Below are 23,975 nucleotides of genomic sequence, written 5' to 3'. Positions count from 1 at the left end.
ATACGGTTCTAAGGATTGTACGGTACTTGAAGGGAGCTCCAAGTTGTGGCTTGTTATATAAAAGTGGAGGAAGCCTTGACATAGAGGGATACACTGATGCTGGTTAGGCCGGTTCCATATCTAATAGAAGGTCCACTACAGGGTATTGCACTTTTCTTGGGGGCAATTTGGTAAATGGAAGAATAAGGAGCAGACAGTGGTAGCAAGAAGCAGTGCAGAAGATGAACATAGAGCCGTGGCACACACAACATGTGAACTAGTGTGATTGAAGAATCTCTTAGAGGAAATGGGGTACTTGATTGACACTCCTATGAAGCTATATTGTGATAACCAAGCTGCAGTTCATAATTTCATCTCTCTTCTAATCTAAATTTTCGTGAAAAACAAAACATATAGAAGTTGATTGCCACTTTGTGAAAGAGAAGGTGCTTAGTGGAATGATAAATACAACATATGTGAACACAAGAAATCAATGGGCAGACTTGTTCACCAAAGGGTTGAGTCGGGGAAGAGTGGACTACATATGTAACAAGCTGGGACTATATGGCATATACTCACCAGCTTGAGGGGGAGTGTTAGAGTCAGCTATAGAGGGGTAGTATGGTCAATTTACATCAGGAGCGGAGCTAGGGGGACCCAGGGGAGCCATGGCCCCCCCTATGGTCCAGAAATTTGCACACTCAATACATTTTTATATGTAAGTTAGTTTCCTCCCCTCACTTTTCACCCAATGGTTGGCCCCCCTCATAAAAAATTCCTGGCTCCGCCCCTGATTTACATTATATTATATGCTTGATGTAATTACAAGTAGATTCTAAGTTAAGTGATGTGTCCCACACTTAAGTAGGGGCACAATAGTCACTGTGCTTTTGGTTTAGAAAACTATACATAAAACTGGTCAACTAGAGAGAAATTACTCTAGTTCGAACCAGACCTTATTTCTTCTCTTCTTTTCTCTTCCTTCTACTCTTTCACTTTTATTTCTTTTCCTTTATTATTCTGAACCTCAAAGCTACACAGATATGAACTTTATCAGAAACCCATAAATAATATCTGGCCGACTTGAGAGATGAACTTTTCTCTCGTTCAAACCAAGCTTTTTCTCCTATCTCTTCTCTTTCTCCTCTGTTCTTTTTCTCTATTATTCTAGGACTGAAACCAGTACAGATCAGATCTGTAACAATATGTTCCTACCGACTACCAAGGATATTTGGGAGAGAATTATTAGCACTTATTCTCAGGCTTGTAATTTATGGATAGGGTGTATCAGCTTAGCCAAGAGGTCAGTAATATTGAACAAGGGAGAGGCCCATTGCTATGTATTTTTCTTCTCTTCCAGCGTTATGGGAGAAGAGATGGATCAGCAAGAAGCTCTTGAATATAGAGGTCTTATGGATGCTGATTAATACAGGAAGCATGTTGTGAAGCAGTGAGTTGAATTAGTAGTTGGACAGGACAGAGTTCAGACTTTGATTTTACCCCTCATCACATCCTGAGTACTGATGTTGTGAGTCTCCCTATTGCTTACTCCTGGGTGCAAGGGGAAGAGAGTATAGACTTTTTGTAAGTTTTCCAAATAATTTTGGCTGGAGATTGTGGAAATTGAACATAGGGAAGTAGTGCACAACACGTTAAGAAAATCCCAGGTGATGGATGAAGATTGTCTGGAGGAGAGGGAGTGATGTGGAAAATTACACTTCTCAACTTCAGAGAATGATGATCATTTTGACAGAAATCTATGAAGAATGCAATGTCCTCCAATGGTGTTGATAGGATGGGTTTATTTAAGCAAGGCATAAAAGTGTTTCTGAATGATAGAAGAGGACTGAGAAATCATCATAATGTTTATAGTATTATTACATAACAAAAAGGAACTAGAATGCATACCGAGGGCAATACTCCATTTGTATGTATAGAAATGTGGACTCTAGCCTATTCTCAGGCCCAAGCGCATTTGTTGAATTTGCCCCATTGTAGCTACAACTGGAGGTTTCTCCAGTTCTTGAACCAAAAGTCGAATCACCATAAAAACCACCAACTTGTGTTTCAATCCAGGCCTATTTTTTCAATCATATAAATAATCATTAGATTAAGGTCAAAGAATGCAAAAAATTGACTTTCTTACATTTCAAAAATAGAAGTCAGAATGTTCAACTTATAACAAGTAGATTCATCAAGAATCTTAAAAATATTAATTTCCATTTTTTGCATGGTCTAACACTGTCCAATTGATAAGAAAACAAATGTTAGGAAGGATTTGACTAAAAACACAAGGCAGAACAGCTTCCCAACTAACAACAGAACAACATGACCAAAATATTTAGGAAGGATTTGATCATTATTCAAAAGGTTAGGTTTTTTCTTATTGATTGTTAACATTATAAACTTTATTAATTGGTATGAAAAACTGTTATGCACATTAAGAGAATCCCATGATGTTAGGTTAGTTTTGCTTATAATAAATTAAAGAAATTCATTTAAGTTCAAAAGAAATTAAAATAGAGGTGTAAGATTTCACCATTACTTCGTGTAATGGAAAAATCTCACTCTGGCAAGTATGAAAACAGAGGTTCAAGTCTGAGAGATGCCACTTTGTGCAAAAAAATTCCGAAGGACCATATCCAGTCTACCCATGCAAGAGCATCATAACCGATGAGAGACAATAAATAAGTTAAGGCCATAATGGATTTCCAAGGGGACAGCAAAATGGCTCTTGCATCCCAACCGTTTGGATTAATACCATGAATACCTTTGATGACTATGTGCCATAATTTGTCCAAATCAATAGGGAACCTCCATAACAATTTCCCCAACAAAGAGGAATTCCTGTGAGCTAATCTCTCTATCCCTAAACCCCCTTCATATCTCTACTGACAAGCTCCCAGTTAATCAGGAATTCAGGAGTTGCTTTTTGCAATTCAATAAAGAAAGGAAAATATAAATCCATCATGAATAACACAGTAATATTAATAATAATCACATCTGGTTGGAACCACAAAAGCTAAAAAATGAACACAAGTAACTCACAACAGTATAGAAAGCTCTAACCTGATAGTAACGGACAACATGTTGATGCTGCAAACGTGAAAGGGTGGCTACCTCCCTGAGTACCTTGTCATAGAAAATATATCAAATAATATATTTCTTATAGAAAAGAAGGAAAGAAAGTGTAAAAACATGATTATAATATGAAGTCCATATTCCAGCTAGATGAATCTTTGATCGGTAACAAATATTTATTGATTCCAAGTAAACTACCAAGTACACAGTCAAATGATTTTACTTTGACCAAATGCAATGTACGTATTTTTATTTAAGCTTCAAGTTCAAAAAACTAACATGAAAAACCTTCTTTTTTAGTTGGACTTCTTTGGACTTTGTATTGGATGTCTAAATTATTTGTAAGTGGATGTTTTATATTCTGTTTGGGCGAAATCGCTCCATCCCTTGACCTATTGTAACCATTTTTCATTTTTAGAACATTTCATTTTGCTATCCAAAACGGGCAAAAAAACAAAAAACAAAAAAAAAAAAACTTGTAAAGGCAAATACATTGGACTTTATCCCTTTTGCTGAATTGCAATAAAACAAGTATACCTCAGTATTCTGTTATTAACAGGCAGACTTCTGTCCTTGAGACGTATCTTTTTCACAGCATATTGCCTTCCATCTAGTTTATTTTTGCACAGAACAACATGACCAAAACCACCATGACCTGCTAGTATGGAATACAAAACTGTAAATGTATGTTTTAAAGATCATAATCTTATAGTAAATCATAGAGAAGATTGAATTGAATACAACCAAACCGCAAGTCATATCATGAACAGAAAGATTATTTCTGTTTTCTAGAAATTTGTGAAAAAGTTAAAAGTATCTTTTCCCAAGAATGTAATAGAAGCTTCTTGCTAAAACTGGTAGGACTTCCATCTTTGGAACAAAGCAAACCTGGGAAACATAGTAAAACTGCTGGGTGGGGCAATGGAGGAAGTCCAGCTGCAAGATCTTCGAGCTGCAGAGGTTAGGATTACTGGGGTGGAACCAGAATCACTCCCAAGAACAACCGAAGTTCTTGCTGACGGAGCTTGGTATAGAGTCTGGCTGGTTTCAGATGTAGAGGTGGAGCTCTAGGGGTGAAGAACCAAGGTAGAAGACGATGCTGACGTGGTGGGTTGGGTTACGTGTGGCACACAGGTGTTGGAGATGGGGAGAAAAACAGCACAGGCCTCAAGGGGAAGCTGGAAAGTCGGTGGAGGAAAACCAAAAAACACACAATCCATTAAAAGGAAAAATTTGAAATTTTTTGAATTAACTGAAAATTTAGGGGACCGGGCTTCATTTTCTGACGTGGTTAAAAAGGGGGTGGACCAGTCAAAGATTTGGTGTGGGCCGGTTTATCTGAAGTTCTGAACCAATAGGAGGACAGAACGGTCCAACCAAGGGGTCGAAACCCAATCCTCGTGACTGTTTAAGTGAGCACGTGGATCGGGAGAAGATGTTGGGGGCTATAGACGATAGAAATCGTCTATCTTCTTCTTCGAGGAAGACTTTCGACGGTGCTTCAGCTTCGACCAGGCGGACTGAGAAAATCACAGGCTCCTTACAGTGGATTTCTCGCCCAGTTTTTGAAATGCCTAGGGAGGGCGAATCAGCAAAGGATCGGCCAAATCCCAGGTACGCATGAGAATGCAACGAGAAGGAGGGCATCAATGAGGGCTGGGTAGACTGCAACTTGGAAGAAGACTCTAATGACCAGTCCAGCATAGGAAGTGTCGAGCCCGAAAGATGTCAGAGGAAGAGATTGCAGCAACTCTAAATCTTGCTACATTGTTTACAGAAGAAGCAGAAGAAGTATTTTGCAAAGAACAGGCCTCATGCTGTGAGCCAATCAACAGAGCGGAACATATTCCTAATGCCGGGGGGAAAAACTCTGACTAACACTCAGAAGCTCCATTACCAAATCATTATGCCAAACAGGAGATGTGTAAGGAATTATCTGAGACTTCCCAGAAGCAAGACATGGATACAGTAGTGAGGGACAAACAGGAGGGTGAGGGAAGAGATCACTGTATAACAAAGGAGACGGGAAGGCAAACTGGAAAACTCATCAAAACCGAGCCAAGGAGTTAGATGACTCTCACACTCCAATTCAGGGCCTGACAGTTTCTGCCTCCGGTTCCAGCACTCCTATCCTATCCCAACATAACCGAAGTAATTGTGTCTATTCAGTTTGTGATACTAATGTTTGCTCTGTGCCCTGGGTGCCAGATACTGATCCCAATCTAGAGGTTGCAGCCTGTTTAGGTGAGAAGGGGTAAGAGATAGCAATAGAGGTAGGGAGGGTTAGGAGAGAGAGGTAGGAAGAGAAGAGGAAGCTAAAAGAAATAACAGAATTCTGGAAATCCTTGAGAACCTGATATACGAAGTTGAGGAGAATAATTTACTAAAGGAAGGGGCAGAGGGGTTTAGTATAGAAGGAATTCAGGAGGAAGGAGGTAGAGGTAGGGAAACAGGTCAGAAAGAAAGAAATAGAAAGTTAGACAAAAGAGAGCTGACAAGTGAGGACTCTGTGGCAGTGTTTGTGCAGAAATTGGGGTGTAAATTGAAAGACTGTGGAAGGAGATAAAAACCATAGTGTTAGAGGGAAAAGGAGGAAAGGAAATAACTGAGGGTGTTGTAAGGGGTGGAGAATAGAGATAAATGAGGATCATATGTTAGAATATTAGAGGACTGGGAAGTGCAAGGAAGAGAGCAGTAATAAAAGAGGCCATCAAGAAAATAGATCCAAATGTGGTACTGTTGCAGGAAACTAAAAGAGCAGAATTTGACATCAAATGGGCAAGGAGTGTATGGAGAGGTAAGGGGATTAGTTGGATGGCCTTACCTTCTTGGGGGTCTGCAGGGAGTGTTGTGAGAATGTGGAAGAATGAGGTACTTGTAGGTATGGAGGAATTGATAGGACAATTTTCAGTTTCCTTGAAGTTTAGGCAAGTGGAGGATGGATTTGAATGGGTGTTAACCAATGTGTATGGGCCGAATGACTACAGAGAGAGGAGGAAGTTATGGGAAGAACTAGTAGACATAAGGGGATTGTGGGAAGGGCCATGGGGCTTAGGAAGTGATTTCAATGAAATCAGATTCTTGGAATAAACAAACAGTCCTAAGTAGAGGTTAACCACGAGTATGAGGAAATTTAATCAATTTGTGGATACCTATGAACTTAAAGAGATCCCATTGTCACATAGTTGTTGTACTTGGTCCAATCTCCAATTTAATCCAATTTGTTCTAAGTTGGACAGATTCTTATTTTCAAATGATTGGGAAGAACATTGGATGAATTAGAACTCTAGAGCACTTCTAAGGGTGACCTCTGACCTTTGGCCTATTATAATTTAAGGAGGAGGTGAGAAATGCAAGTCCTACTCCATTTAGATTTGGAAACATGTGGTTAGGTCACCCAAGATTCATTAAGAAAATTAAAGAGTGGCAGTTAGAGAGCACTCCAACAGTGGAATGGAGAGGGATGTGGTTTCACAAAAAGCTCCAATATCTGAAAGTTAGAATCGAGGAATGGAATCTTTTAGAGTTTGGGAGACTGGAGGAAAGGAAGCAGACTGTGACTACACAAATTGAAGTCCTGGATAGCAAAGAAGGGAGGAGCTGCCTAACAGAAGAGGATAAGGAACAAAGATGGAAATTGTGCAAACAATTAGATGAATTTTTTCTTCAGGAGGAAATAAGTTGGAGGCAAAAGTCAATATGCAAATGGCTGAAAGAGGGGGATAGGAATACCAAGTTTTTTCATGTCGTGGCAAGTGGAAGAAGGAGAAGAAATTTATTTCAAGTCTGGAGATCGAAGGGACAACAGTTTCCAATCAAAGAGAGATTGCAGGGGCCTTTATAGATCATTTTAGGTCTATATTTAGAAGGCCCCTAAACAAATAAGGTGTGGATCGAGGGGTTGGAATGGCCAACACTAAAACTAGAGGATAGAGAATAGATGGAAAAGAAATTTGACTTGGAAGAGATAAAGGAGGTGGTATTTTCTATGGAGAGATCAAAGGCACCAGGCCCAAATGGTTTTACGATGGCTTTTTATCAAGATTGTTGGAAGATACTAAAAGAGGACCCAAGGCTAGTATTTGATGAACTCCATAGTAGAGGAGTGATTAACCCTGGGCTAAATTCCACATTCATTGCGTTGGTACCCAAGAAAAGTAATGCCAACCATCCAAGGGACTACAGACCGATCAGCCTTGTTAATAGCCTTTATAAGATTATCACTAAGGTGTTGTACATTAGAATTAGGAAGGTGCTCCTAGCAATCATAGCAAATAACCAAGGAGCTTTTGTGAAGGGGAGGTAGATAACAAATCAGATACTTATAGCAAATGAGAGTCTGGAGGACTTCAAGAAGTCCAAGAAAAAAGGGGTGGTCTGCAAATTGGATCTAGAAAAGGCTTATGACTTGGTTGATTGGTCTTTCATGTTGGAGGTGATGATCAACCTTGGGTTTGGAGACAATTGGTGCAAGTGGGTGATGGGTTGCATTAGGAATTGCCATTACTCCATCTTGGTGAATGGGACAGTGGCAAACTACATTCCAACTTTGAGGGGGATTAGCCAAGAAGATCCCCTCTCCCCTTTTTTGTTTACATTGGTTGCAGAAGTGTTGGGGAGACTAATTTCTAGAGCAAATTCTAGGGACTTAATAAGAGGATGGAGAGTTGGAAAAGAGAACATACCACTCACTCACTTGCAATTTGCAGATGACACAATCCTTTTTTTCTTGTGAAGGACGAGATCTCAATAGGACCAAAAACCTGAAGCTCACTATACAACTTTTTGAGCAAATGTCAAACCTTAAAGTGAATTTTGAAAAAAGTTGTATAGTTGGAGTCAATATGGGGGAGGGGGAGGTATGTGAGTGTGCAAACATTTTGGGGTGTGTAGTATCTAATTGGCCCTTAAACTACCTTGGTTTTCCATTGGGAGATAATCCTCAAAAACCTTTCTGAGTTCAGATTGTGGAGAGGTTTGAAAAGAGACTTGCCAATTGGAAGAAAATTTATTTGTCTCTTGGAGGGAGAATCATTCTAATTAGGTTTACACTAGCTAACCTTCCTGTCTATTTTTTGTCAGTCTTTAAGATTTCGGTTAGGGTGGCTAGTAGGTTGGAAAAACCGATGAGAGACTTTCTATGGGAGCCGAGGGAGGAGGAGGACCATAGGGTTAGGTGGGAGGTGGTGTGTAGGAGGGAGGTTTGGGAATTGGGAACATAAGGAATAGGAACTTAGCACTACTAAGGAAATGGCTGGGGAGATTCTCATTGGAAAAAGAAAAACGGTGGGTTAAGATAGTGGGTAGTATTCATGGGATGGCAGACAACAGATGGGACTCTAGGATTCTAGCAAGGACCACAAGAGCATCTCCCTAGAAAGCTATTCAAGCTATTTTGCCCTTGTTCTCTCCCTAGATCAGGTATGACTAGTACTCAAGCAACCTCATTAAATTCTAGGAATAAGTTTGGGTTGGGGATTCTTCTTTAAAAGACCAATTTCCAACTCTTTTTGCTATCTCTACCCTTAAGAATGACCGGTTTCCTCCTTCCTTGTACCTTCTAACTCACCTTCTAGATTCGGCTGGAACTTGGGTTTGAGGAGAGATGTCAGGGACACAAAGTTAGGCTATACTTCAACCTTATTATCCATCCTTGAAGGGGACTTCGTAGAACCAACAAAGGCAAACAATATAATTTGGACACTCACTCCCTCGGGTTCCTACACCTATGCCTCTTTCCTTAAAGCCCTAATACAACCTTCTTCTATTGGACTGTCCTTCCCTGTTTAAGAGGTTGCTATCAACCTATACCTCCAAAGGTTGGGAGTTTCTGTTGGGAAGCCTTTCTAGAAAGAGTTAATACAGGAGATTTACTTCAAAGAAAAAGACCCAATAGTTGTTTGTCTCCACACTAGTGTGTCCTCTGTAAATCTGATGGTGAGTCTGGATACCATTTACTAATTTCCTATTAGTTTACTAAAGCCACTGGGAATGGTTTACTTCTCTATTTGGGTGCAAGTGGACTCCCCCTTTGAATGTGCAAAGCTTATTCACTTCCATGCCTAACCGACCAACAAAAAGGGCCAAGATTATGTGGAGATGAGTTAGGGCTGCAGTTTGTTGAACTGCTTGGGAGGAGAGAAATTCGGAGATTTTTTCAAATAAGGAGAAAAGCTTGAAAGTAATATTGGAGGTTATTCATATTAGGGTGATACATTGATTGAAAACTTTGGAAATGTTTGCAGACTTCTCAGTTGATGAGATGCTAAGAAATTGGAAGGATATTACAAAATCGGCTTCAGCTAAAAAGGCTTCAAGCTCTTGCTGGACCCCTCCACCTCACGGCTTTACTAAACTGAATTTTGATGGCAGCAGCATGAGCAATCCAGGGTCCTCCGGAATAGGGGTGACTGATAAGAGATGAAAAAGGGAATCTGTTAGCTATGTATTCTGGTCCAATTAGGGTGGGATATTCCTTGAGGGCTGAGATACTAGCAGCTCTTGAAGGGGTACAAAGGGTCAAGGACATACATATTAATAAATTGATCATAGAAAGAGATTCTGAAATTGTGGTGAACTAGCTAAAAGAGGACAACTCTAAGCACTGGAATTACAGCAATAAAAAGAGAAAATTTAAGTGGCTGACTAAGGACATTGAAATTCAACATATATGGGTAAAGAGAAGTGCAAATTCATTGGCAGATGGTCTGGCTAGGGAAGGGGTGAACAGAAACTCTATTTTTTGGGCTGCTTTGTAATTGCTTTACGGTTTGGGTGTACATTGGTGTATTAGGGAGTTAAGATTTTTTAGCTCCTTTGCTATGTAATTTCTCAATCATTTAATAAAATTCACAATTATTGATCAAAAAAAAAAGAAAATATATGTATCTATACATATATTTTTTTAGATTTGGTAAGACGGTTGCCTAAGTACAGGTTTGATATTGTATATTGTGTCTGATAAATTTGTAGGTCTGCTATATTGCCTTTTGCTATGAAATCATATGTGCAGCTTGGTAAGTAGAAGGGAAGAGAACTGATGAGAACAAATATGATTTGATGCAAGATCAGGTGGCTTTTGTGCTTGCCAAGATGGCTGCTAAGGTGATGTAGAAAGAAATTAAGGATTTACTTCACTTTATTATGGTTGTTATGGTTTTAATTTTATAGGGATTTGGTTTTGGGTTGCTGCAGTCATTATTTGAATAGATCAATTGTTGTTTTTAAATTATTTTCTTCAGCCATATTGGGAACTTTCTAACACTGACTTATTTTTATATCTTTGTAGGTTGCAACTTTCAAGTGGAAATCTGAGTGTACCATTACCGAAATTTGGTGTTGATATGTCTCTATCTGGATATCCAACTTCCTGACATATTCATTCTTCATACCTCATGTTTCAGTTCGAAAGAGAGAAGTCTTCCAAGGGGAAAGCAGCCAACCTTCAAAGCATAATTCAGATTTGTTCACTATGAAGATATTTTGCATTCCTACTTGATGTCCCAATGTTGAACTCATTTTCTTAATTGTTGTTATGAACATCTATCTTTCTCAAACAATGAAATATTGATATGAACATCTAACTTTTTTATCAGAAAATAAATTCATTTGTTAATTTAAACATTTGAAATTAAGCTACAAGTATACATTTAACTTTTTAAAATGAAATTGAGGCGATGCACTTATTATTCCTAGAGACATACTAAAATATATGAACCATATTAGTTATTCAATTTTTACCACAAACTTATTCAATTGCTTCTATATATAACCTAACTTATTAAGTTTTGTTTCCCATTCTTAGCTCGGGCCCCTTCCGCTAGTAACATACTATAATCATTTAGGATACAGCATTCACCCACCTAATGGATTCCCAAAACCTTGCCCAAAAGTCAGATATGTTAAAATCCCCAAATTTTGTATGAACCAATACCCATTCTACAATTATCTTTGCTATATGCCCACACCCATGCACAGCATTTCCACGTTCCTTGATTTATCCTCAACAACCTATTCCTCTTCTTCCATATTCCCCATGAAATAGTAAAAGGAATGCAACTCCAAAATATGCTAGGCTTCTTTCTACCATGAATCTTTGGCCATCTAAAGAAAATCTCTTCAGGCCTCAAGTGGATAAAGTTGGATACTAAATAAAGAAGAGAAGAAATGCCAAAGATCAGTCACTTTCCTGCACTTTAAACAACCAAGACACATCCTCCTCGGTGTTACAGCATAGGTAACATGTACTTGCAATCAAAACACCTTCAAGTGGCCCTAACTTATAATATTATCCAAAGCCAGTAGCCACACAAAAGGCTTTCACCCTTACACTGTGTTTGGTTTGAAGGAAAAAGTAGGGAAAGGAAGGAAAAGGTAGGGAAACCTTTACAAACCTTATATAAGTTTCCCTACCTTTTCCTTCAAACCAAACATAGCCTTAGAGCAACAGAGTTCACCAAATAGCTTTGATGTTAGAAGATTCTACCTGATTTCTTATAATAGCATTGTAGAACAACTTGACTGTAAAACAGCCATTCCTACATTCTTTCTACCATCTATCATTCCTCTCTGGTGCAGCTATCTTCACCTGTTCAAGATTGTTTAATAACATAATGCATTCATATACTTCTCTTTCTAGAAGTAGTCTTCCAAGATATTTTCATTCTCATCCCTTCAATTCCCAAGACCTACTTTTCCAAACTTTAAACTAAGTTATAAATCTACATAATAATTGGGTAAGTAAAACTTCTTGAGAACTAAAAAAAATATTTATATATCATTTCTCACCAATTGCACAAAGCTCCTCAAAATCATTGAGATATCGGGAACTCAGTAGAGAAGAAGTATTTTGCCCTCCAAAATCAAGTGTGCTTTTCCAAAACTGAGGTATTGAGGATGAAACCTATTAAGTGGCATCCATTTTGCAGTCAGAAAGCAAACACAAGTTTTTATAATAACATATAAATCAAACTTAAATGTAAGATAAAAATCCAATAAGAAGAAATAGAAGATGTGATAAGTAACCATGTGCTGCTGAAAAACATGCTCAAAGGCTCTGCTGAAAAGCAATGATGGTTTAGTCGACAGATCCCTCATCTGTTCTGATAGAATCTGAATCAATTCACCATTGGTCAAGTTAGAATACATGATCAAGAGCTTTCTTGAAAAAGAGCCAAGTTCTACATAAATTCCGGGGAACAAAATGGGCACTTATTGTTTCTATGAATATATACAAGTACCATGTGGGATTTTAAATCATAAACACTTCAATAAGAACAAGCTGAATGACCTACCCCTAAATTGTACAGTTCTGACGCTATTCCTGGTAAAGCATCAGCTAAGGAACCTTTAGAAGCACAAGCAAGGCGAAGTAGATGAACCTAAGGGAAGCAGAATTCAGTACTTCACAAAAGATTAAGTTTTAAAAGTTCATGATCAAAAGAAATAAAAGCAGAAAATACCATAAGTAGATCTCTTTTGATAGTATGAGATGCTTGATCATGTGTAATGGAAGTTGAAGACAATGAATCTGAAGGCTCAATTTCTAAAAAAGTATCATCATCTTCCTTTACATTTTTCTTTTCATAAAACTCCTGTCAAAGCGCATAACAACAAGAAAAAATATCATAAACCAATAGGGATGAGTATTGACAATTTCAGATTCATCATAGTATCATGTCACACTGTTTCTTCATTTATCGGTATCAAAATCAGGAAGGGACAATAAACGTCACCAGTTCCCACCTTTCTTAGGAGAAAGGGTGGGTTGCGTTTATCACTTATGTGCCAGACAAACTTGGGAATTTACTGAGATTTACCCATCCAGTCCCAATGCACCAAATTAATAAAGGAAACCAAAAGAAAAAAACAAATTTGGATACATCATACATGTGCCTCTTGATCCTCATGTGTTATATGATTTCTCAATGGTTTTTCCACAGATGGTATACTTGAATCATTCAATATGACCTTATCCTCATCTTCACTTTCTTCTTCAAGAGCATCCAATTTTGCAGAAGGCCATGGGGTTGGAACTTGCTTTGCATCTTGCGGTGTTGAAGGCTTAGCATTGTGAACAAGTTGCTGTTCAGAAACTCTATATCCAACTTTCGAGGTGTCCAGTGTATGGACATGTGTTGAATAATTTCTCACTCTACTTCTGTCAGTTCCAAGGCCCCAATCAAATGACTCTTCAAGAGAGCTGAAAAGATCCACCAAGCCATAAACAAAAGGTTCTGTGGCAGAGGAAGTCCTCTCATAAGCAATTTTTACATCCTCATGAAGCTGGTTGTCACTTCCATCCATGCCCGGACATGGTACCTAGCAGGAACAGATTAATAAACAGTTACTAACCTAAGCACATTCCGAAAAAAATAAAAAAGAAAAAATATATTGGACTTTATAATGTGCAAAGACCCCTAGGATATTTGACAACAAGAGTCAAAGTGTCAACACATCATTGCTTTGTTTCAAAACAGGTGGAACCAGTTGGGGAATATTGGAACCTTGTTCAACACATCATTCTTCTCTCCACCAAAAAAGGGGCAAAATTATGTGGAGAATCTGGAGATGCAGGGCAGCAATTTTGTGGTAAATGTGGGAAGAGAATAAAGCTTCAATTTTGAAAGAAACGTAGTTATCATTGAAAATATTGCAATTAAGGTGGCACATTAGATGAAGTCATTATTCGTTAAAAGCCTTCAAATATTTCTCTATTGATGATATCACAAGGAACTGCAGGTAGTGGCAAGCTCGTCAACAACAAGGAACATCACTAACATCCCTTGGTTGCATGCATCCCCTAATTCCATCAAAGTATGTTCTGATGGATGCAGTTTGGGAAACCCAAGAGAATCAAGAATAGGAGTAATCAAAGATGTTGATGGCAACACAATAGCCCTATTTTCTCGACCTATAGGTCATAGCAATTTGTCATCGACTAAAACTGGCTGTCAATCTAAGCTATGCTCATCTCATGGTGGAAGGAGATTCCAAAGTATATAGTAAAAGTAAAATCCATTAAAACAAAAAGAAAGTATAAGAGAATGTAATAAGGAATTATCCAAAAGAGAATACATGTGAAATAACAATAGTCCAGCCTCCAATCAAAACAAATCAAAACCAAAAGTGTCACCCCTAAAACTAAGAACATTCCATGCCAAAAAAGTAAATAAATAAATAAAAGCTCCTCTTGTCACAAATCAGTACCAAACATAGCAACAACCTCATCCACCCCCCAAAATTACAGCTCCAAACTTCCACATACTCATCCCAAAATCAGCAATCCCTATCCAACTCAAATACAAATAAGAACCCCCTAATGTTATAAACTGGAATCCCTTAAAGTACCAATCAGATCATTATCCACTGACTCTACTACTATAGCAACTTGATTCTTCACTGTTCTCCTCTTATGAAACTTCTTGACCTCATTCACCCTCTCATGGGGAAACATAGACTTGCTCCTAGAAAGAAACAAGTCAGGCAAGAAAATAAAATGCTTGAGTGCCAATGGCCCAAGGAATATGGTAGGAGAAATAAAATGCTTGTTGTGTTTTGAATGGAATGCATGAGTAGTTTTTATTTTGTGCTTTTCAGCAATATCTTATCACCTGGGAATGAATCATTTTTGTTATGGATAACTTCAAATTTATTTACAACAGCATCACTAAAGCTGTCATCCCCATATCCCCAGCCCCTCAACCTTTTGTACTTTACGTTGCAGATTTAGAACATTGTCCCCAAAAGAATTGTGTTCTAGTTACCCTTTGCCCAGCCAATCATCCTCTATGCTACCCAACTACTTCCTACAATTCTTCCTCCTCCCTATTCTTGGAACAGGAGTATCCCACACTTTTTTGTAGGAAAAGGGGTAGGAGAAACAACAGAACTAAGTAAAGCATTGAAAAACGAAGAGCAAGAAAAAATCCCTGAGGAGAACTCTGACCAAATTCTATTATTTGGGCAAGACTGGTCTAGAAAAACAGCATCTAGCAAAGAGAACAACTCATTTGCAAAGGCCACTTCTGAATCCCTCAACCCGCTCTTCAAACCCAAGTCGCAAGAACCCTCATTCACACGAACAGAGGAAATAAGCTTCAATTTGTTTAAAGACAGAGAATACATAACCAATAACCTATCATTAAGAAGAGCGTCCCCAACCCACTTGTCTTCCCAAAACATAATTTTATTACCTGAGCAAACATCATACCTTATGAAAGGTTGAAAAAAAAAAGGTAAGACTTCAACAATTACTTTCCAAGGGGATAAATGAGAGGCCCTATGGTCGACACCAGCATCCCATCCATTTGCTGCCATACCATGAATGCTCCGAATCACCTGATGCCACAAGCTGTCCTACTATAAGGGAAACTATAACCACTTTCCTAACAAGGCTAGGTTTCTTATCCTAACATTACCAATGCCTAAACCACCATCCTCTCTCTTCCAAGTGACAATTTCCCACTTCACTAGATAATCCTTCATTGATTCATCTGGTTCTCAAAGAAAACCGCTCATCAGATTTTTAATTTGACTTGCTACCTTAACAAGGATCTTGAAAGTGGACAAGAAGTATACCGGTAGATTGGCCTAAGTAGACTTGATTAGAGTGATTCTACCCCCTAGTGAGATGTAATTTCTCTTCCAATTTGCTAATTTCTTTGTGATTCTTTCCAAAAAATGTTGCCACAGGTAGCACCTCTTCTTCTTGCCTATTTATTCCCACCACACAGCTTTTATTCCAATTGACTTTCAGGTTAGAGACCCTCTTAAAGTGTTTCACTAAATGTTTCGAATTCTCCATCTCCACTGGTTCCCCTTCACAAAATAGAATGATGTCATCTGCAAACTGTAAGTGTGTGACTACCAATTGATTTCTCCTAATTCTCCAACCTTTAATTAAATTTCTTGAGTCAGCCCTAAAAATCATCACACTCAACATCCACTATCAAAGTAAAAAGAAAGGGTGAGAAAGGGTCTCCTTGTCTGAGGCCTATCTTAGCATGAAAGAGGTCTCTAGCTACACCGTTAACCAAAATGTAGTGGCATGTAGTCATACAACCTTTAATCTAGGAGTGTCAATGGACCAGTTTTGGGTTGGACTCCATCCAAATCAAAATCCATTTGGACGGATTGGACGAACCAATAAGACATTGAATTTGGACGGACTGGATGGACCAATACGACATATTGGATTGGACCTGGTCCGTCCATAATAAATTTATATTGGATTGAGCCAATATCTGGTCCATTGATAGAAGATAAGAACATAGGTGTCGATGGACCAGGTTTGAGTTGAAACCAATCTAAATTAACAGGAATTTGAACAGATTGGACAGTCTCTGGACTGGCCCAAAATGGTCCAAAATATTCATTGGACTGGATTGGACCAGGTCCATTTGTAATGGACTCACACTGGACTGGACCGGATTGAACCAAATCCAGTCCAATTGACACCCCTACTTTAATCCACTTATACCACCTCTCACCAAAACCTCTATTCCTCAAAACATCCAATAAGAAATCCCAATCTACCAAGTCATAGGCCTTTTCTAGATCAAGTTCACAAATAATGACAAATTAAAACATTTGAAAAATGAATCAGATTCAAAAGATTTTATCATATGAAAGTATATGTGGAAACATTGATAACTTCCACTGATGTCCTTCTACACAACATGACTAATAAAATGACATTGACAAAGAATGGAAGACATTGGTCCAAATACCATGGTGATCAAGGTGTGAAGGTGATGCCTAGGCTATAAGTTTAGGGATCACATCTGTAGTTCCAGACCTTGTCACCTAGTACCCTGATTAGAAGTCACTCTTGAAGCATTCAATTCAACTATTGGAGGGGTGCATCCCATCACAGTAATAGCTTGCTTTTCCAATGTCTCTTAATGCAATTGAGTATATCCCTCAATTGGGTTTCACTATTTGTTAATATTAAAGCCAAGCAAATCCAAAACAAGGCTAAGCAATAATATCAGACTTGAGGATCAACAGAAACAACTAGAGAGTCACAAAGTTCGAAAGTACTTCACAGTTCACATAGGGGTCCAATTAAATATTTGTCAATACAAACACACCACACATATACCTTGATTCCATTATACTATACAATGGAGATATATTGTCCCTTCTCATAAGGAAGTACAAGTATGTCAACCTGCTCAATTCAACTTTCCGAGACTGACCAATGGTTGAGAACCTTTACAAGTCTCTAGTGATCATGTCATGTCACTAAACCAGTAACTTGACACAATCATTATTTGATCTTTAGGGCATACATTGTCCAACAGGTTGAGATCATAAATGTGACTAAATTATGCACTACAACCATCGACTGTTAGAGCAGGACCCCGTCAAGATATGAAATAGATTAGAAGGAAACTCATTTAGGATTGGAAGAAGAAAACGCTTATCAAAAACACCAGTAAAACTAAAATCAGAAAAACAAATTCAAAAATGGTGACATCAACACTAGTAAATGGTGACACAATATAGGACTGCACTTATTAAGTTTGAAATAAGGTGGCGTTTGATAAATCTGAAAATTCAGATCTAAAAAGTTAAAAAGATATTAAAGTGTCTGAAATCTGAAAAGAGGCATAGATGCTTTTCTACTTTTTAGAGGATTTGAATCCATAAGTTTGTTTGTGTTGGATCAACCCTTTACCATCTGAAATTTACTGATTTTACTATTTTACCCCTAGAACATACTATTTGTAAATGTTGAGTTCAATTTGCATTATCTCATAAAAAATAATTTTCAACCTCAAAATAATATTGAAACAATACAAATAAAAAATAATAAATTAATAATTACCAATTAATAAAGAAACGATTAAAATTAAAAAATAATAATTAATGACTATAAAAATATTAAAATAATTAATAATTACTAATTAATAATTTACACAAATAAAAATTAAAATAATTTTTAAATTTTAATGAAATAATTAAAAATTACTAGTTAATAAAAATAATTAATAACTAATAAATAACACAAGTAAATTTAATAAAAAAAATAATTGATGTTTAATAAAAATATAAAAATAATTAATAATTAATAAAAATAACTTATAATTAAATATTTTTACTCACCGAACCACCGCCGCTACATGTTGCAGCGGTGGTGGTGGTGGTGAAAACACAGGGGAGGGAGAGAGGGAGAGAGAGAGAGAGAGAGAGAGAGAGAGGATAGGGGGAGAGAGAGAGCCGCCACTTCAAGTTGCAACGGCGGTGGCGGTGGTGGGAACATAGGGGAAGGAGAGAGAGAGAGAGAGACGTTCTTCCTCCCTGAGCGAGAGCGAGAGAGGCGTTCTTCCTCCCTACGAAATTATTAGGTTTTTTGGATCTGGGGGTAATCAAGGGTAGCGTGCGTCATTTCTAAAAAATAGAAGGGTAGATTCAACCTTGCACCGGCTCTGAAACGCATCTGAGTGCGTTAAGAGTCAGCCCAAGGTCTATTATTTTCAGATCTGAATATAAGATTCAGACCATGTTTAAGAGGTAAAACAAAACAAGTGGGTGAGGTCTGAAAAGCAGCATTTTCAGATTCAGACCTCTGAAAAGTACAATAAAACGACCCCTAAACCAAGAAAACACACTTTACATTGCCACAATCAATCTTATCAAACTGAACAAAAAATGTGAGCAAAACAAATTCGTCCAAGTATACATGGTGGAAAGAAAAAAAAGGGCTATCAAGGAATAGAATAGAGTAATGAGTTTTGCTACCTTAAACTAAAGAAAGAATACAATTCCTAAGGTAACATGCAATGGAAACAGTATTAATCCTAAAGAATTTATCAAATAGCATTTGAAAAGGACCTTAGACCCTAGTAACTTCAAGACGGTGTGCTCAGCAATACCATTTTGTAGGGGTTCTTATATAAGAAATCTGATGTCATATACCATGATGATTAACAGTCAAAAAGGACCAAAAATAGATATTCTTCTGCATTCTCAGACTATGGTGTGCACATAGCGGAATTAAATTGAGTAAAAAGCTTTACAATGTATCTAAATTTAGCCTTTCATTAACAGCATCTTTTAAAATTAAAGATCAATAATTTGGATGGCAACAAATTTAGCTCTCCATTTCAATCTATTTAAATTTAAAATTTCAAACTTGAGACCACATTTTGCATTCATTCAAAAGTAGGTCCTGAGATGTGCAGAAGCTCTTATCTAAAACAAGATTTCTTGTATAATTAAACTAAAATTCCACTGAAGATTGAAAGAGAGAATACAAAGAGCATTGAACACCTTCAGTACAAAGATGATATCTGGATATGAAAAGACCAAAAATCCAGACACACATTTTTTAGCATGCATGTTTATCCCTGACAAATCAAATTTCAAGATTCAAATAACCCCTAAAAGACAATTTGGTGATGATAACTGCTTCCGGTATGCACTTGATATTCACTCAAATGATTACCAGAATTGGAACAACTTGGTGTAACATTCTACTCATGGTTAATTGGTTTGGTGAGTAATTCAGACATGAAAGATTTAAATGATGTCGTCTTGACCTGATCATGAAGAAGAGACAGGAGGTTATTTGCATCATTTTCCGATAGGCCCTTCTCTGCTGTTATTTGCAACTTTGGACACTTGTAAGGATACCCAGGCAAGCATCTGATTATAGTAAAAAGGAAGAATAACATCAAAATGAGAACCACACCTGAAATGAAAGCAACAAGTTTATCTAAATCATGGCACACCTTACTGAGAGGAGAGCAGAAACATCAGGATCCTCGGACTCTGTACCTTTAGAGTAAGGCCTTCACATTTTGCATACACAATCAAAACATGTATATGTGTGTGTTATATGCATATACAAGCAATTAAGTGCAAAATACCTGAGTTTTATAATGAACTGAGGGGGTAAATCTGAGACAATTTTGAAATCTTCTTGAAATATTGCACCCCTGAACACCACAAAATAGACCATGAAAAGGTGCTACTACTACAATTAGTTTAGTACCTTTTTTTTGATAAATAAGGTTAGTACTTCAATACACAGACTTGGACAGTTCAATTAAACAACATTTACAAACTTTAAACATAAACAATGGTATTTATTTATGATATACCCATGTACATTGTGCACACTCATCAGGCATTCTTTAACTCCTCCAAAGAAGAGTCCGATAGCACGCAAAAAGTACATGTAAGGTACGCCGGTGGCAGAAACCAAAATGTTGCTGAATACCCAATATAGGACAATGAACAAGGCAATTTATTATAATAAAGAAGACAGCTCCCACTCCGGACTAAATATCTTATTTCCACAGGTACCCCGGTGGTCGACAATATCCACGTTCTACACATTTATCTTACAATTCATCATGGATTTACGAACAACGAATCATTTTTTGGAGTATACGTATCAATGAAAGAAATACACCTGAAAAAGAAACACTCACAGGGCAGTAAGCTCCTCAGAAAGAATATCAGCATCATAGCCCGCAGGAGAAGCAGGGTCCTTGGAAGAAGCCCTGCCCTTATTCTTCCGGCCACCACCCCCTCGTTTCTTCTTCTTAGAACCCATTGAACTGCATTTCTTGGTTCAGTCCGTACTGCTTGCTTAACCAAAGAATCCAATTCACTTACGTCTCTACTAAGAACTCAGTTTCATCCAAGTCCAATTTCTAAATCACCTGCCTAGTTGTCTCCCGTTCTTCTTTCAACAGCATTCCAGCATTAATCTCAAGTTATCACAATTTCCGTTCTATTAATTATTATAAAAAAAATAAAAAAAAAAGAAATCTTCTCACAATCAAACACTTCGGTGCAGAGCTTCAGATCATGCACAGGAAGATTAACTTAAAGGAACAACACAAGATGAATGAATCCTCGTTCTTGAATGAATACGTACTTCCCAAAAAAGCAACAAAAACCCTAGCAGTTCAAAAGGATTTGTTTGAACCCTCAAACCATAACATGGGAGAGCAACTTGAGATGATGCCAAGAAAATGAATCTCGTCTGTGAATCCGGGAAGAAAGAGATTAAATAATTAGAAAGTAAATAACTGAAATCGAAAGGGATCAAACTTCAATACTCGGATCTGTCCAATAAGTAAAAAAAATGACGGGTATAGAATAAAACGAATTCAACGAGCAAGCGGCCAGGTGCGGAGAAGGTCGTCGTCATTTTGATCGACTACTGTTGGTATTTAGTCTACTATGTGCAAGTGGGTAGTGAACGCGAGCTTGGATCTGCTACCCACAAGATGTTCCCACGTCTCTACGTACACGATATAACAACTGTGTAATTCTTGGCAAAAGTTCCCATTACGGGTGATGGTGCTATGGATGTGGGAACACAGATCCGAATCGATGAACCCTACCTAATCCGAGTTGTTAAACTCCCCAAATCCCAAGTAGAAACCCAATAAAGAATCGGGTTTGGAATTTGTAATCGGTTCGGCCCAATTACAAGCTGGTTGACCATCGTTTAAACTTTAAAGGGGTAAAATGTAAAAATATATCTTAAAGTTTTTGATAATCATAAAAATCTCCCCTAGTTTAACTTTAGCAAAAATCTCCCCCCAACAACTTTTAAAAAAATCATCAAATATAAAATACCTCCCTTTCATCACTTTCATCAATGATTAAGACGGAAAATGTTAAAAACATAATATTTTCTTAAAATAACTATTTTACCGTTTTACAAATTAATGTACATCTGTTTTTATTAAAATAGCGCTGCAATTGTTTGAATACTGTTCATCTTCTTCCTCAGAACGCACAGTGGCAGAATGGCGGTGCACTCCCCCTCCAACCTTCTTAGTTTTTACTAAAATAGCCCTCTCTCCTTTCTCAGTCCTTTACTACTTCTTTTGGGAGTAGCCGGAGCTCCGGCTAGTCGGTTGTAGCTAAGATCAACCGTCCGTATTCTGACTTGGTTCCACGGTCGAACAAGGCCGTTGAACAGGTTCCTCTGTAGCTGAAGGTTTGTGATGGGAAATGAGAAAAGATTGCCAGGGATAATGCTTGTAAACCGGTTCATGCTCAAGTCCAGGTAGTTCAACCGATTGAGCCGTGACAATAGTCAGTCGACCGGTCCTGTGATACGATTGTACGACATTGCCAGGTACTGGAGCAACGAAGGCAGAAACGATGGTCAGAGAATGTCGGAGAGGTCATTGTGCTTGAGGTTGAGGCAGGTTAGGGTTCGTGATAAGAACGGAGGGACTGAACTAGACAGATCGTTGTGACAGAGAATGACATTGGATAACAACGGGAGAGTTCCGATTGTTCGGGGAATCTGGCCTCTCAGTTGATTGTAGCTGAGATCGAGCATATGAAGACTCCGAAGCTCTGCAAGATTCATCGGAATCTCCTCGGATATGAAGTTATCGCTAATGGCGAGAAACCGGAGGTTCTTCAACTGTGATAGCGTTTGAGGAAAAGTACCAATAATTCTACCGGAACAATGGAGAGTTTGGCTAACGCTGAAAGTTTACCGATTGCAGGATCGAGACGACCGGTTAGGCCAGGAAAACAAGCTCTGGGATCACCTAGGTTCAAAGCGATGACCTTATCGACTTCACAGTACACACCAGCGAAGTTGCACGGATCGGAGGTAAAGTCCCAGGAGGAGAAGAAATTCGAGCCTGGCATGTTCGTGTTTGTGCACGTTTTCACCCGGAAAAGGGAAATAGGCTCAAGGGACTACCCGGGTAACTATACTCTCTGAAAATTTCATTTAGGCTGTTAAAGCTGGTGGCGCTTGGCTGCATTCAGTTTATGTGCTTGTTTTATCCCAAGGGAATGTTGATTGTTGACCATTACATTGGTTTTATTGTTACCGTACCCACTCAACTCACTCTATTTTGGATTTTATGCAAACTAATTACTAATTAATATATACACCATTATGACTAAGATCGTAATCTGGTAAGAGATCAGATTAGATTTTGGCCTCATTCGTTTTCATTTATCTCGGTAAGTGAGTTTATCATAGGAAATGTTTTGGGGTAAAAATTATCCGAGTAATAATTTTGGTGTTCGTATTTGTGCACGTTTTCACCCGAAAAAGGGAGATAGGTAAAGTCCCAGCAGAGACTGTAGGTTCATCGAAGTTCTTCATCATTTCAGTCTCTGAAAAGAAACATAGAGAGAAGAGATAAGAGAAACCCAAGGAGGCAGGGAACTCTGGTTTGTCAAGAAAGGCCTGTAAGGGTTTTAAAGAGGAAGGGATGACCTTTTCTACTACTTTTCTATGAGAAGAACCTATAGATTTCTCGTTCTAGATTTCGTGAACGCTTTAATGGTGAAGCAGTTGAAGAAGATAAACAGTGTTCGAGTGAATTATGGAGTGCACCCCATTCTGCTGCATCCTGATAAAGAAGATGAACAGTATTCAATTATTTGATGACACTGGGTTATTTTAATAAAAACATATGCACATTAATTTGTAAAAGGGTAAAATAGGTATTTTGAAAAAAAAAATATCGTCTCTTTAACGTTTTCCATCTTGGTCATTGACGGGAAGGAGATTATTTGTTGAATTTTTCAAGAATAGAAGAGAGGTTTTTGCTAAAATGAAATTATAGGAGAGGTTTTTATGATTGTCAAAAACTTCAAGGGAGGTTTTTGTATTTTATCCAACTTTAAATAGAAACATGCCACATCAGTGTTCCAATTGCTAAAAGTACTGTTTGGTTTGAAAATTTTGAACTAAAAGCATCCATGCAACACAATGACCGCTGGGGGACATTTCCTCTATTGGCATGCAAGATCACACTCTCCATTGCTAGTTAGCTATATTATGTAACCAGTGCTATACTATGTAAACTTTGCTAGATCTCCAATCAAATTGAAATTTTTGTCCCATACCATGCAAGAAAAAATTAAGTATGTGAATTCATGCCCACTCAAGAGTTGCAATT

At 37.9% G+C, this 23,975-nt stretch overlaps 1 protein-coding gene and 1 pseudogene across 2 annotated transcripts in view; both read right to left on the bottom strand.

The window, feature by feature from the left end:
- GCN2 (protein kinase family protein) overlaps positions 1–21,224 on the bottom strand; it is a 116,154-nt gene extending 94,930 nt beyond the window's left edge. The window contains exons 1-13 of one of the 2 annotated variants that reach the window (XM_088964429.1): positions 20,505–21,224; positions 19,938–20,006; positions 19,800–19,859; positions 19,546–19,713; positions 16,399–16,408; positions 12,949–13,380; positions 12,522–12,653; positions 12,354–12,440; positions 12,085–12,171; positions 11,848–11,962; positions 3,598–3,715; positions 3,049–3,103; positions 1,888–2,057 (exon numbers count right to left, since the gene is read on the bottom strand). In XM_088964429.1, the coding sequence (XP_088820555.1) occupies positions 1,888–2,057; positions 3,049–3,103; positions 3,598–3,715; positions 11,848–11,962; positions 12,085–12,171; positions 12,354–12,440; positions 12,522–12,653; positions 12,949–13,380; positions 16,399–16,408; positions 19,546–19,713; positions 19,800–19,859; positions 19,938–20,006; positions 20,505–20,629 (1,628 nt within the window). In that variant the 5' untranslated portion in view covers positions 20,630–21,224. Of the gene's footprint in view, positions 1–1,887; positions 2,058–3,048; positions 3,104–3,597; positions 3,716–11,847; positions 11,963–12,084; positions 12,172–12,353; positions 12,441–12,521; positions 12,654–12,948; positions 13,414–16,398; positions 16,409–19,545; positions 19,714–19,799; positions 19,860–19,937; positions 20,007–20,504 lie in introns of those variants that run through there. The other variant, XM_088964428.1, reaches the window with a different exon arrangement.
- Positions 21,225–21,618: 394 nt separating this feature from the next.
- Positions 21,619–22,704, bottom strand: LOC148873258 (uncharacterized; annotated as a pseudogene).
- Positions 22,705–23,975: the final 1,271 nt, after the last annotated feature.

Source organism: Nelumbo lutea, chromosome 1 (assembly GCF_056320005.1).
Source record: "Nelumbo lutea isolate HS-2025 chromosome 1, American lotus-T2T, whole genome shotgun sequence".
NCBI classification, from domain to species: domain Eukaryota; kingdom Viridiplantae; phylum Streptophyta; class Magnoliopsida; order Proteales; family Nelumbonaceae; genus Nelumbo; species Nelumbo lutea.
This window is presented reverse-complemented; position numbering and strand designations above follow the sequence as displayed.